Source organism: Epinephelus fuscoguttatus, linkage group LG15 (genome assembly GCF_011397635.1).
Source record: "Epinephelus fuscoguttatus linkage group LG15, E.fuscoguttatus.final_Chr_v1".
Taxonomy (NCBI): domain Eukaryota; kingdom Metazoa; phylum Chordata; class Actinopteri; order Perciformes; family Serranidae; genus Epinephelus; species Epinephelus fuscoguttatus.
In genome coordinates, this window is record NC_064766.1 from 25,012,398 (window position 1) to 25,026,327 (window position 13,930).

The following is a 13,930-nucleotide window of genomic DNA, read 5'->3' on the forward strand; positions in this document are numbered from 1 at the left end:
ACGGAAATTAAAGCCCGGATTATTCAGGGAGGACGTGAGAGCACATCGTTACATAATGTAAATAAAAACATTGCAGCCACCGTGCGCTCAGATTGGTGCGCGCCGCGCGATGTCCCGGATGCTGCTCGCACCGGAAGAGAAGGGGCAGCTCTCCCAGCCATCTTGTGGCAGCATCCAGCGAATTGTTCGCATCAAGCCTCGTAGAATCGGAGGTGAATCCCGCTGAAGGGGCGCCATCATGCCCGGACAACTGCAAGAAGGCTTCGGCTGCGTCGTAACCAACCGGTTCGACCAGTTATTGGACGACGAGTCCGACCCGTTTGAGATCCTGAAAGCTGCCGAAAACAAGAAGAAGGAGGGGGCCGCCGCTGGCTCCACCAAGACCGCGGCTCAAGCCGCCAAGCAGCCGAAGAAGGAGTCACAGAAGGACAGAAAGAACCCGCTGCTGGATAAGAAGGAAGAGTCCCAGGCTCCGGTCCCACTGAAGAAAGAAGGTACAAACATCACCTCCTCTCTCGGTTATGTGCTGTGAATGTTTATTTCCATCTTTATCCTACCAACTGTCATGTGCATCTCCTGTTAGCTGCGTTAGCTGATGCTGCTCTGAAACACAGCGTGAGGTCAACCGGACACACTGAGGTTAGCTGCACACCAAGAGGTGTACCTATGAAGCAGCTCAGGTGAGCCCACCTGCGAGGGGCTGAGCAGAGCAGCGAGCCTGTGTCGCAGATGGTTTCCAGCAGGCAGCATCCTGTAGGAAGGTGTAGCGTAGGGTTACTGTCTGCTGCTGCTGCTGCTGCTGCTGGAGGAGGAGGAGGATGCAACATGCACTGGCTACGCAGCTCCGTTATGCGCAAAATTCACCTGCGTGCTGTGGGAAACTAGACACACGGCTCTTTGTTTGGATTGGTGAGCTTATGTTTTAAAGCTTTTAGATTTTAAAAATTGAGTTCACCAGCAGCTGCAGCTAGTTAATGGTGAAAGGGGCCCAGTGTTAGCCAGTATTGTTACCAGTGAGCAGTGAAACTAAGTGCAGGGTGCTGCTGTTAAAGCTGCTGACAGGAGCTTTGCATCACAGTCTGCACTTTACTCCACATCATCAACATCAACATGCACTAATAATCACACTAAGGAGGTGTTACACAAACGGATATGAGGTTTGACTCCATGTGTGTGCTCCTCTCCTTGTCAGGTATTAGGCGAGTGGGCCGACGACCAGACCAGCAGGGCCAGCCTGGTTCCCAGCATCAGGGTGGGCAGGGCGAAGGGCGACTTGGAGACAAGAGGCCTGACCGGAGACCTCCCCGCGAGCGCCGCTTCGAGAAGCCGGCCGAAGACAAGCCCGAGGGAGGTGGAGAGTTCTCCACAGACAAGTGGGTAGCTGTGGTAACTGACGAAGAGCATATTTAAACATGCTGATAAGCTCAAGGCTGTCTGGTGCCATCACAGGATGGTAGTGGGGGTGTATGCATGGAAGATTAGGATTTGATGTTATAGTAGCTCACTTATCTCAGTATCACTACACAGCCTTGTGTAAATGTGTTTGTGAAACTTTGTACTGTCACTGACATTAGGAACGGATATGCATGTGTGTCACATGAGCTTGTAAAGATAAGATAAGTGCTGATCACGCCTCGGCTGAGAGATTTTGGGCTGGTGCAGCTGTTGTTTTTTTTGTTGTCGTTTGTTTTGTTTTTGTTATTTATCCCCCCTTTGTGCCAGAGAAACAAAGAAATCTTAGTGATAGAAAATAATTTAAATAATTCAGTCTTTCATTACACTCTCTTTGAATGGGCACAAATTCAAACATGCACATTTGTGAAACAACTTTAAATATGACCTTTAACACGAAAAACGTATTTTAATTTATTACATTTGAACACATCGTGCTATCATTGTAATTTATCTTCCTCTGCGACTCATTTTTACTGAATAGAGCTTGAACGCATCATGTTTAAACTCAGTAAAGCCTCCGTTAGCTGTTACTTCCGGCCACTGGATGCTAGCGGCTAACGTTAACTAGCTCCTGCCGACTTATTTTTTTATTTTTTATTTAATTATTATTTATAATTTTCAACTCTTGGCCTTAGTTGGGCTTTTATAGTTTTTTATAGACATAGAATGTTATTAGAAATATACAGTTTAAAACATCATAAAACCCCTGTACACTATAAACACAATACACATCCCACTTTACACGTACCACAATACATGTACTATATTACAGATACCACAATACACTTAAACACTTACACTAATACCCCTTAAAAGTTTGAGTGCACATAGCTGAACGGAATTGATGTTTACAATGAAGTGTTATTGTCTGTGGGACGATGTTAGTCTCCCTTGCTTTTAGCATGCAAAATTGACATGACACAACAGGAAAACATCGGCCACTGCCATCGGTGAATGCCATCTTATTTGCCAATAGGTGATGGCAGTCAACAGGGTGTGAATATCATCCGATACCCAACTGATAAGGTCATCCTAACACTTTTTTTAAATAATAATTTGGTGTGTGTTTCTGTCCGTCAGGCCTTCTGGAGACAGGCCCCCGAGAGGGCGTGGTGGCGGCCGGGGTGGGCGTGGTGGAAGAGGACGGGGCATGGGCAGAGGAGAAGGCTTTGACTCCCGTGGGAAACGAGACTTTGACAGACACAGCGGCAGTGACAAATCGTGAGTCAGACCTCGACTGAGACCTCAGCAGACCAGCGAATGTATAAATAGAAATGAGCACTCACCAAAGCATCCCATTGTTGAATCTTTATTTATTATCAAGAGGCACCTTCTCGAGCTCTTTAACTGCCAAAGGATGCCAGAACCAGGCATTAGTGTTTGTGTTTGTTTGTAGCCAAAGCCAGACTGACCTAAAAAAAAAATCAATCAGCAGTTATACTGTATAGAGTTATACTTGACACTGAATAACAGTCTGACCCAATGACATCTGTAGAAAGTGTTTCTTAATGACATCTCAGTTAAGCTGCTTTTGACCCGAGGTCATGGGTTGTTGTTGGGTGTAGAATTACTGTTCATTGTGGGCTGTAAGTATTTTTAGGTTGCGCACGTAAGTGTGTTTATGTGTGTGTGTTTTCCTTTCTCTTTGCTCCAGCAATCAGAAAACTGAGGAGAAGCGCAGTGGCAGCGGCTCGCACAACTGGGGCACCGTGAAGGATGAAGTGAGGTGAGTGTTCAAGAGCAGACACATGGCCTGTTTATCTGAGCATTACTGTCTGCAGAATAATGATGCACATCTGATGTCTGTACAGACTTTGTGTACTGCGTGTGGTCTTTGTGATGTGGCTCTATTTTTGTGTTAAGATAAAGAAGTGCTCTAGTTTGAATGGAACATTTTACACAATAGTGTCCAATAGGCCTGTCTCAATGATTATATAATCAACTTATTGTACGCTATACAGACATGACCTTGATCATATTGCTGACCTCGATATTGCCCATTGTGTTTGCTTCACTCACAAGTCAGAAAAATGATGGTAATCTATTGACTGGCTGGTCGATTTTGGAATCCACCAGCCACAGTAGCAGGTGGACAAAAATGTTAATTTCCAACCCGGGAACATTTTCGCCAACATGTTACCAGAATGAAAAGCAGAGTTTTCCCAACCATTTAAGACTCCACCCCTGCCTACTTGCGTGAGCCTGAAGAAAAATCTAACAACACATCAAAGATGACACAGTGTAGCTTACCGGTAGCCTGCAGCTGCGCTTTTAGGGCACATTCACACCAGGATAGTCCGGGGGACTCGGGTTAATTAGGCGGGGAATGCCAAAAAAAGCTTACACCTTCATTTGGTTTGGTTCACTTTCACATTGCACTTTTTAAAGTGGACCAAACAGCCTGGACAACATCACACAATTACAACAGCGGCTCATTTGGGAGTGATACTGCCTGAAACGACCACTGACCAAGAAGAAGAAAAGCATGAGGAAGAAGAAAACCCAGCTCATCGATTGGCCAGAGTCTAAAACGGAAATCCATCCCCTTCTTTGGTTTGCTGGATAGTCCGTTTGCATTTCCCACTGTAAGCGAACCGCACCAGGGTTCACTTGCAAGTGAACCAGGACCCCCAGTTTTCAAGCGGACCAGGGTTCGTTTAAAGCGGACCAAATAGCGCAAGTGTGAATGCGTCCTTGGAGTGAAATAGGCACGTTTCTGATAGTCGTTGGCTTGCCAACCTCTGGCCACAAGCCATGAAGTCCGTTGTTTGTAGTTCCAATAACTTCATCCTCCACTCCGGCAAAACGTCAGTCTCCCAGGCCTTCTTCGAGCATCACTAAGCTTGTCTTTGAGTTGCAAGAGGCATCACTTGGTTTTGTTTTTGTTTGCCAACTTTTGTATTAAAGGTCCAGTGTGTAGGATTTAGTGCCATCTAGTGGTGAGGCTGCAGAACTGAAACGTATCCCTTGTGCCAAGCGTGTAGGAGAACTACAGTGGCTGATACAAAAACACAAAGGGCTCTATCTAGAGCCGGTGTTTGTTTTGTTCATTCTGGGCTACTGTAGAACAACATAGTAGTGGAACCGCTCTGTATGTCGATATGAAGGGCTCATTCTCAGGTAGCAAAAGCACAATGGTTCTTATTTTAAAGTGATTATAAACTAATGAAAACAAAGCTATGAATATTACTTTTAAAGTTCATTGCTCTTTGAAAGGACGTACTTACATTATTATGCTGTTATATTTTTATTATATTGGTGGCACAAAATGGCCTCAAAATGACAATAATACTCTTTATTGCAATAATTCTGGGACAAAATAACATCCAACAGAAGTATTATTGGATATTGTTATCCAGGCCTAGTGTCAGGATCATACCGTGCTTTAAAGGTTATGGAACACACACCAAGAGAACAAGATGTGTTCACTCTGAAATGTTTACATCAGTTTTGTAATAACATTAGATAAAATGAATGCAGCACAGTGTAGAGCGTGCTGGTGTACGTGCATTTGTGAACTATCTTGGAAAGGCGGCATTAAGAGATAGTGTTTCAGCTGCAGGGAATGTATCAGTATTGACAAGGTGGCTGTGTGTCTTTGTTCCCAGTGAGGCTGAACAGACTGCTGCTCCAGAGACAACCCCAGAGGGAGAGGAAAATGCACCCGCCGGCTCTGAGAACAAGTGAGTATCCATTTCCTGTCAGGTTTCAGGTGGATGTTCAGTTTGTGGATCTCATCTGCTTAACAACTCCAGAAAAGGTTGCTTTAAACTACAGAGTAAAATGTCATCACACTGGTGTTTACCTATTATGCACTGTCAATTTATGTCCAGTTTAAGTGTTTGTTTTTGCCACTGATAGGCTCAGATTATTATTAAGTGTCTGACAACCTTATGGAAAGGATCCCTGCAGAGATAGACCTTTTTGTTAACGAGTAAGATCCTTTTTGTTTAACCAGAAACAGCTACAAAGTCGCCATCTTCTAACCCACCAGAATCCAGAATCCAATCCAGTAATTTAAGCATGCATAAAGCCAGAATATTTTCCACATCTAACTGGGCGAATTAAGGGTTTATTTCAACCAACTAGAGGTGACAATTATTGGAACAGTGAGAAGACAATGCAAGACAGTTTTTGTGAATTTTACTTTGGTTCTGTTGACTTTAGATGAAGTGTATTTTACAGTGATAAAATTGCCATTTATTTAAATGGAGTCTGGTGGTTTTGACAACAGCGATTTTGGGGCTGTTTGAGGTTAAATAAAAAGGATCCTATTCTTTAAAAAAAAAAGGTCTATCTCCGTCGGGATCCTTTCCACAATGTTGTCAGACACTTACAATAACAATCTGAGCCTGTCAGTGACAAAACCAAAGCACTTTTTGCGGACGTGACGTTGCATAATTGAATGCAGGAATTACATTGCAGCCTGTTTCGCCACTGCTGGCTGCAGCGCTCTCATGGAATACTAGACTAACTTTTGAAAATTGTTCGGATTGGTCACTTGGACTCAAAAACACAGGGAAACCTGGACCCTGCAGGTTGGAAAATAGCAACGTTACCCTTTTGACTTTAGAGTGTAGTTTAATAACTTACAGAAGAGAACGGCAAACATTTAACTGTTTAAACATGGCTGGGTTCAGAATATATATTGTGAGTGATAAAAGAATATATTAAATAATTCCTCATCTTTAGAGAATAACGTAAGTTCACTTCCAGCACTTTAACCTAAAGAACTGCCAGGCTGTGTAAAACAATGCTGGTGTTCATTAAGATGAGACAGCAGGTTACTGCGGGCAGAATAGCCGGAGCGCCGCATCCCTGCAAGTTTGTGTTCTGCCTGCTCAACAGGTGTTTGATAAATTGATCATACTGTCCCCGTGTTGACTCCAGTGAAAAATACCTTAAAGTGTGTTTCATTGCCTCCTCTGTGGGCTAAATCTGAAGTTACGCTGCTGTCCATTCTGTGTGTGTGGAGCATAATGTTGCCCTCCTGCAAACAGGCAGTGACAGAGCAGAGAGGAGAAGAGAGGCAGCAGACTATTGTCCTGTTTGTTTCTGCTGCGTTTTAGGCTGTTGGATCGGTCCATATCGAGTGAAAGTAGCCAAAGCTTATCATCATCAACATAAATTTGATCGTGTTCCCAGCTGATATTGTTTTATCGGCCAGCGCTAACAAACACTATCTCTGCATGTGCGTTTTCATCACAAAGCTTTAGCACAAATGGGATCAACATTGTCTGTGACCTTTTGGCCTCAGGATTAGAGAGCACGTATAGAGCTAAGAGGATTGGCAGTTGGAGATTCCAGGTCCTACATTGTTGTTGTTGTGTGCTGGCTTTCCAGGGAGAACGAGGTCGAAGAAGTTAAAAACGAAGGCCCCAAAGAGATGACCCTGGACGAGTGGAAGGCCATGCAGGACAAGGAGCGCACCAAGGTGGAGTTCAACATCCGCAAGCCCAATGAAGGAGCAGACAGCCAGTGGAAGAAAGGCTACGTGCTGCACAAGTCCAAGAGTGAAGATGTGAGTGTGGTGATTTATGATAGGAAAAGGAATAGAAACCTTTAAACTCCTGCAGCTGTTTACACCTGCTCTGTGCAGACCCAGGTTTCAGCTTCATCACACATAGATCAGCTGTTGGGGTCTTTTTCCCCGTGGTGTGGGAACCTACCCTTAGACCTGGATTTTAACCAGGCAAAAATAATATAATGTGGCTTTTAAACAATTCATTTCATTCTTGTTAACTATTTTTCTCGTGCTAGGGATGTACTGATGGTGAAATTCTGTGCCAGTACCGATACTTAATGTTTAAAATAATAATTTAGCTTAATGCAGATATTTTGTTGGTGGTGTTTATTTTGTTTTTGTTGTTATTTATTCCCCTTATTGTGTGAGGGAAACAGAAAAATCTCCATTTTAAAAGAATAACTTTTTAATTAACACAAATTCAAACAACCTTTTATCATAATATTCTTTAACATGAAAAACATTTGAAGAAATAACTGCACCAAAGTCTTTTTTAATGATATATAATTTATCATAATTCCCTCTGTAACATCTATTTTAAATTGCTGTGAAAAAAATTAACACATTTCTCCTTCAAACGGCTTCAACTTCTGTGTAGCACGTACAAACTTAGTTTCAGATGCATATCCTCCTGTGTGTCGCCAGCTCATCTGACACGGTGTTGATGAAAAACCCTCTGTTGTGTTTGAATTTCAGAGGCCTGTTGGTGCTTTGATCGACGCCGCAGAGACGGAAGCAGAGCCAGCCACTCTGTACAACAAGGTGCCCGCAGCTTTCACACTGATCTCTCATCCACACAGGAAATGAAAACTTTCACTGGTAACAGTCTGTATTAAACCACCTGTTAGGAAATGGTGAGTGGTTTAATTCCACTACCTCCTCCCTGCCATAGGCCATTTTTGTCCTTTTTTATGGGGGGCAGTCAGTCAGTATACCCACGAAAGCCATATGTCCTCTGAATGCTTGAAGTCTCTAGTTCGTAGCTGTAAAGTTTCATGAAGCTGTGATTATCTCAGAGGTCGTAATAGGTCATTTTATACAGTGAGGTCAGGTTTCAAAAACATGGTCTCACTTCAGTGAAATGACTACTGTTGAGTCTAACGTCATCGTACAAATAAGGGTGCTTTCACACCTGCCCTGTTTGGTTTGGTTCAGTCAAACTCATGTTCATTTGCCCCCTAAGTGCTGTTCATTTAGGCAGCAATAACACTAAGGTGCACACCAAAACAACTGGACTGAGACCTTCTTGAAGAGGTGGTCTCAGCTGGTTACAACGCACTCTGGTGCGGTTCGTTTGTGGTGAAATTGTGTTCCAACCCTGATCTGAACCAACTGCAGTCACATGAGACATTGTTTGGGTTAAACATGAGCATGTTACAGTCCTGGAGGATTATTAATGTGCACCTCCTCCTGTACTGCCTTGATATGCACATTCAGCACATCTTGCAGGTGTACTCTTCTTCAACGTTTTGTTTACTTCCTGGATTTTTCCTGCATGGAAATTCTGACCAATCAAGAGCAGCTTTCTCACACAAGGCATTTGATCTGGTCCACTTGTAAATGCTGCCGTGAGAACATGAACCAACTCTAGGGAATTATACAACTTTGTATCAATATTAGTCCCTGATTCAGACCAAAGCAACTCTAGGTCTGAAAGCACCCTAACATTGGGCTCATTTAATCCACAAGAGTCTCACCTTTCCAGTCACACCTGATTTATGCTATTCAGTAACTGTTTATGGAGTCGTGGCTATCCATAGAACCCATTTTCATTCAGATATTTTGAGGTGAGAGGTCAAGGGACCCTTTTGAAAATGGCCATGCCAGTTTTTCCCCTGCCACAATTTAGCCTGATTTCTGAGCGTTATTTAACCTCCGACTCAAGAAGCTGGCATGACATGGACAATTGGTTCTCTAGTTTGCTATGATACCAGTATCTTACTCTAGTTTTAAAGCTCAACCCACCACAGCCTCTGAAAGAGCGTAGGGTCAGCTTAGGACGCTGGCTTCCTTGTGAAGTGGAAGAAGTTAAAGACAAACCTCTCAGTACAGAGCGCAGTTAATGTCTAACAAACTGTCACCTGTTTTTAGCAGCCTGGCGCCCCTGATGAGTCCAGCGACCACCACTTCCGCAAACCAGCCAATGACATCACATCTCAGCTGGAGATCAACTTTGGCGACCTGGGCCGCCCTGGCCGCGGGCGTGGGGGAGCTCGTGGAGGCAGGGGAGGCCGCGGCGGTGGTGGGGGAGGCAGCAGGACGGCACGCGGGGGAGGACGGTCCGAAAAGGTAACAATGAAAGCTGTTGTAGTTGCTACCAACAAAGGTTTAGTGTCCCTCACAGAGGATTTAGCTCAGTGACTGTGAACAGGCTGTAAAACCACTGACTTGGAAAACCTGCTGTGGAACCACTACGGCCCTGAAATAACAGAGCAGTGACAGCATGCCCCGTGATGCGAGACTCACATAGTGACCTCATGTCAGTGCTCAGGTGGATTTGTGGAGTGATAGTGTGTCATTATAGTTTAACGTAAGTCACAAATAATAGTATTTAACTGCTGGTTATTGAAAACTTGTTTTAAATATTCTTTATTCTACAGCTGCAACTAACAATTACATTCATTATCAATCAATATGACAGTTATTTACTCAGTGTGTGGTTTCTAAAATGTTGGAAAATAATGATCCTCAGAGTTTTCTAAAGCCTAACCTGGTATATTAAATATTCTTGCTCTCCTTTCATCTAAAAATGCCCTAATTAGTATTAAAATGTCTAAAATCAGTCTTTCAAGTCTAAAAAATACTAAAATGTGGGAAGTAGGATTTTATGAATTATTTTTTTTTCTGACTTTGCATTGCAAAATTTGAAATAATTGGTAGCTTTAAAAAGATATCTCCAAAAAGTCATGTTTTTAGTGACAATAAATGTATGGTTAAATATTTAATATTTTAGTTCATGTTTTTTTCCTTTTCTCTTTAATTTTTTCTTAAAACTGGTCTTAAATTTTATTCTGAGTGGCAATAAAAAAGTCCAAATCCAAAGAAACTTAACTTACAATCATAGAAAACTAAGAAAAAGAGCAAAAATCAAAATTATTTTTTGCCTAAAAAATTACTTAAACAACTACCAAAATTGTTGCAGACAAATTTCTGGTCATTTAATTAATCAATTTACAGTTTCAGCTCTACTTAAATCCGATATTTACGGATTTGACTAATATTTTTATCAGTTTTGGGAGATCTTGTACTGCTCCTTTTCTGTTTTGACAGTAATAAATTAAAAATGAGTTTTGTAGGAAAGCATGTTTAAGTTCCAAAGAGAAAGTAATCAGTCAGTATTACAATGATACAAGTAAGTAAGGTATTAAAAGCAAAAAATGTGTGATGTGATTCATTATAATCTCCGCCAGCCGTGTGTGTATATCTGTCTGCAGCTTATCTCACTAACTACTGGGCCAATCAGCCTAATATTTTTTGTGCACATTTATGACTGTATGCTTAATGACCTCACTGGTTGCAGTGATTCACAGTTATTGAAAAACCCGCTTAATTGACTGTTTTAAACGGTCATTGACTGCTGATTTCTTGCTCATCTCAACCGGCCAGTTGGGCCTGTAAGTGATCGACAAAATCACAGAAAAAAGCATGAATCACCAACTAGCAGTGATGAGTACACAGCTTTCCCACTTGTGAAAAGACCATCTTTCCAACAGTGTATTTTGCATTACAGTGAAGTGATGTAATCTGTAAACTATACCAGACTGTCCTAAGCTGTTCTATTATTTGCTTTCACCCACTTAGTCATGATACACACTGGACACACAGCCTTCCCTGTACTCTGTGTTCCACACCCACACGCCTCCAGACACACCTGGTGGAGATCTGCTCTCTCCTAAGTAGGGATGCACTGATCTTTAAAATAACAATTGGGCTGATAGCCGATACCTGGGTTTTTATGTTGTTGTTTATTTTGTTTTTATTGTTATTTATTAAACCTTTAGTGCCAGAGAAACAAAAAAATCTAAACTATAATAAATTATTGAACTGTTTTACAGTAATTAAACCCTTCATTAGTGGCACGGTGGTGCAGTTAGCTTTGTCACCTCACAGCAAGAGGGTTTCAGGTTCGAACCCCGGGGTGGGGGATCCCCTCTGTGCAAAGTCTGCATGCTCTCCCCATGTCAGCGCGAGTTTTCTCCAGGTCCCTCCCACAGTCCAAAGACACGCGCATTAATTGGTGTCTCTAAATTGGCTGTAGGTCAACAAAGCAGTGTTTAGTCCGTAAATCGTCTCTAGGGGGCGCCCAGTAGCTCACTTGGTAGAGCAGGTATCCCATGTACAAAGGCCCTGTTCTTGAGGGGTCCCCTTCAGGCCGCCCTGAACATTTGCACCTCCATCCTGGCTACCCATGTGCAGCCAATAAATCTGTGCATCGCTACTTATGAGTGTAGTTTTCTAGTGCGAAAATATTGATCATAGCTCCCTTAACCTTGACCTGTTTGTTGTGTGTCTGTCCCCTCAGGCTAGTGGTGTGTCAGTCCCCAACGTGGATGATCCTGAGGCCTTCCCAGCTCTGGCCTAAAGGCTCCTTTTCCACCACCAGCCCACCCATCAGCCCTTCCGGGGCCCCTCCTCTACGAGGCTTGCATGCTTACCACATCTTCAAGTATATAAGAAAACAGAGAAAAAAAAAAAAGATTTTAAATGACAAAAGAAAGACTGTCATCCCATACCACTCACACCACCAGAGGACTAAAATTTTACCTGTTTTAAAGGAGAACAAAAGACAAAAAAAAAAAAAGGCGGGAAAAGGACCTCTTGTTACACTGAAGTTTTGTATTTAGGAACATGAAAGCAGGGATGTTTTCATACTTTTTTTTTCTTCTTTTTTCAGAGATTATGCATACTTCATTGATATTTTTTTGTGCTGCTTGAAATTATGCATTTCTGCGGTTAGGTTGAAGTGTGTGTATCTCTTCCCCCCCCCCGAAGCTTTTGTGCTTTCCTCCTCCCCCTCATGACTTCAGCTCAGTATTATGGGGTCATCTTAGAAAAGACTTTGTACTGGAGTTTTCCTCCCAGTAATACACACTGATGTGGTAGCACTACACTACATAGGATACTCGTACTAGATATCTGAAGTATGGCTTAACATGCATTTAAAGTGTAATTACTCTGCTCCTGACTACCCATCCTCTTTTTGCAAGGCACAAATTCCGGATGGGTGATCAGGCAAAGTGACTTCCTACTAAAGCTCGGTATTTTTCTGCTTGTCGTGCAGTGAAAGTAAAATGCCTCTTTTCCTTTTTCTTTTCTTTTCTTTTTTTTTTTTTTTTTTTTTTTTAAATAGCTTGCCTTTTTTTGGTGGACCAGTGGTTAGTGATGCTTTGTATCCCCTGATCCAGATGTGCTACCTGTGTTTTCAGGGTGTCCCAGGGCCCAATGTGTATATCTTTAGGCTGGTCCTCGTAGGTCATACAGACTGTGCTACTCGTTTCTTCAGGACCACTAAGCAAATATTGTATTTTTTTGCTAAGGATACTTGTGTGCGAGTGTGAGTGTGAGTGTGAGCGTGTACGAGTGCACAACAAAGTGTGAGACTGAATGTGTGAATCTGACAGCTAGTTACTTAGAATTTAAGTATTCCTCTGCTCTGAACTTGGCACTCTCAAAAGTTCTCACCTGAAGTAGTTGATACTGTCTTTTGAGATGTGATTGTTGAAATCTAGGTGAGGACGGTAGGTAGACCGTGGACATATCTTGCTCTTAGAGAATCTCCAATGTCTTTCAGATCTCAAAGCACTTGGTTTTATCAGCACCAGTCCTCTTTGACGATTGTTCCCCCCTTCCTCTTCTGTAAACCATATTTGCTGGGTTTTTTTTTTTTTTTAATTTTTATTTTGTCAGTGCAGCAGCACCAATGCATAATTTGTCTGAAAGAAATGTCGGCTGTCATCGTGGAACAATCACGAGCTACAGAATGTAATGTAAGCTAATGGTGCTTTCAGCCACCTGTGTCAGCGTTCCCAGCGAGCGTTTTCTTTTAATGAAGCGGGTATATTTCAGTTCGGGGGTGGGGCGGGGGGGTGGGTGCGGGGGCGTTTTGAACATTTACGATGGAGTGAATTTAAAGCTTTACATGCTGTGTTCTGCAAAGACTTGCTGGCGATGCACTGATACAGACGGCTGGAGCGGTTTTCTTGTAGGACTGTTTGAGCCACATGACGGTGAAAGTTTCTCTGCAAACATCCCTGTTCTAATAAATTGCTTTAGAGGTGTTACATGTACTCTGCCAATGGCTGTTGGGTTGTTTTAAAATCAGAACTGTGATTTTAAAGGTGTAAACAAATGTGCTTTTGACTCTTCATTGCTCGAAGGATATTGACGTTATGATGATGTGCTTTTCCACAGTCATCCGATAGACATTTTAGAGCGATCCAGGCAATCCAGAAGGTTTCGATTTACACCTAGTTGCCAGTTTAGGTACATCTAATGCCTACTGTACACTCAGACGTTGAAGAGACCTAAAAGACTGAAGACACCTTCTCACAGCTATCGACTGAGTTTTTAGTCTCACACTGTTAGATTTTGCAGGGTCACTAGTGGCACAACCAGATTCCTTTTGAGATCATTTCCCATCCTGCTCTTGGAACGCCAAACGCCCTTGAGAAATGTGACTAACTGTTCCTAACATGTCTGCAAAAACAAACTCTAGGAACAGGAGATAAAGACGTGTCGACAGTATTCCTGTTAATTCAGCATCATTGTAACCTATAAAGATAAACTGTGCATACAAACTACAAACGTTAGATTTTGTCTCCTCATCTTGCTGCCAGCCTCTGTTGGTTAGCTGTGCTACTTTTGTGCGAGGAGACCGTGGGAATGAGAGGTGAACTGTTTCAACAATTAAGATTTCTCCCTAAAATAAGTGCTGGTTGGTGAAACAGTTAC

At 42.6% G+C, this 13,930-nt stretch overlaps 1 protein-coding gene across 2 annotated transcripts; it reads left to right on the forward strand.

Moving 5' to 3' along the window:
- The first annotated feature begins 71 nt into the window (after nt 1–71).
- Nucleotides 72–13,328, forward strand: serbp1b (SERPINE1 mRNA binding protein 1b). Of its 2 annotated transcripts, none has more exons than XM_049598285.1 (9): nt 72–494; nt 1,193–1,373; nt 2,536–2,676; nt 3,110–3,181; nt 5,064–5,138; nt 6,799–6,976; nt 7,676–7,741; nt 9,071–9,268; nt 11,502–13,328. In XM_049598285.1, the coding sequence occupies exons 1-9, from the start codon at nt 239–241 to the stop codon at nt 11,559–11,561; spliced, it is 1,227 nt and encodes a 408-aa protein (XP_049454242.1). In that variant the 5' UTR covers nt 72–238; the 3' UTR covers nt 11,562–13,328. The 2 variants fall into 2 exon arrangements, with proteins under 2 accessions (XP_049454242.1, XP_049454243.1); XM_049598286.1 differs by having other exon boundaries at nt 79–494; nt 9,074–9,268.
- The last annotated feature ends 602 nt before the right edge of the window (nt 13,329–13,930 follow it).

Coding starts and splice junctions, on each gene's coding strand:
- serbp1b (XM_049598285.1), top strand. CDS start 239: ATGCCCGGACAACTGCAAGAAGGCTTCGGCTGCGTCGTAACCAACCGG. Junction 495..1,192: donor GGTCCCACTGAAGAAAGAAG/GTACAAACATCA, acceptor TCTCCTTGTCAG/GTATTAGGCGAGTGGGCCGA. Junction 2,677..3,109: donor CACAGCGGCAGTGACAAATC/GTGAGTCAGACC, acceptor TCTTTGCTCCAG/CAATCAGAAAACTGAGGAGA.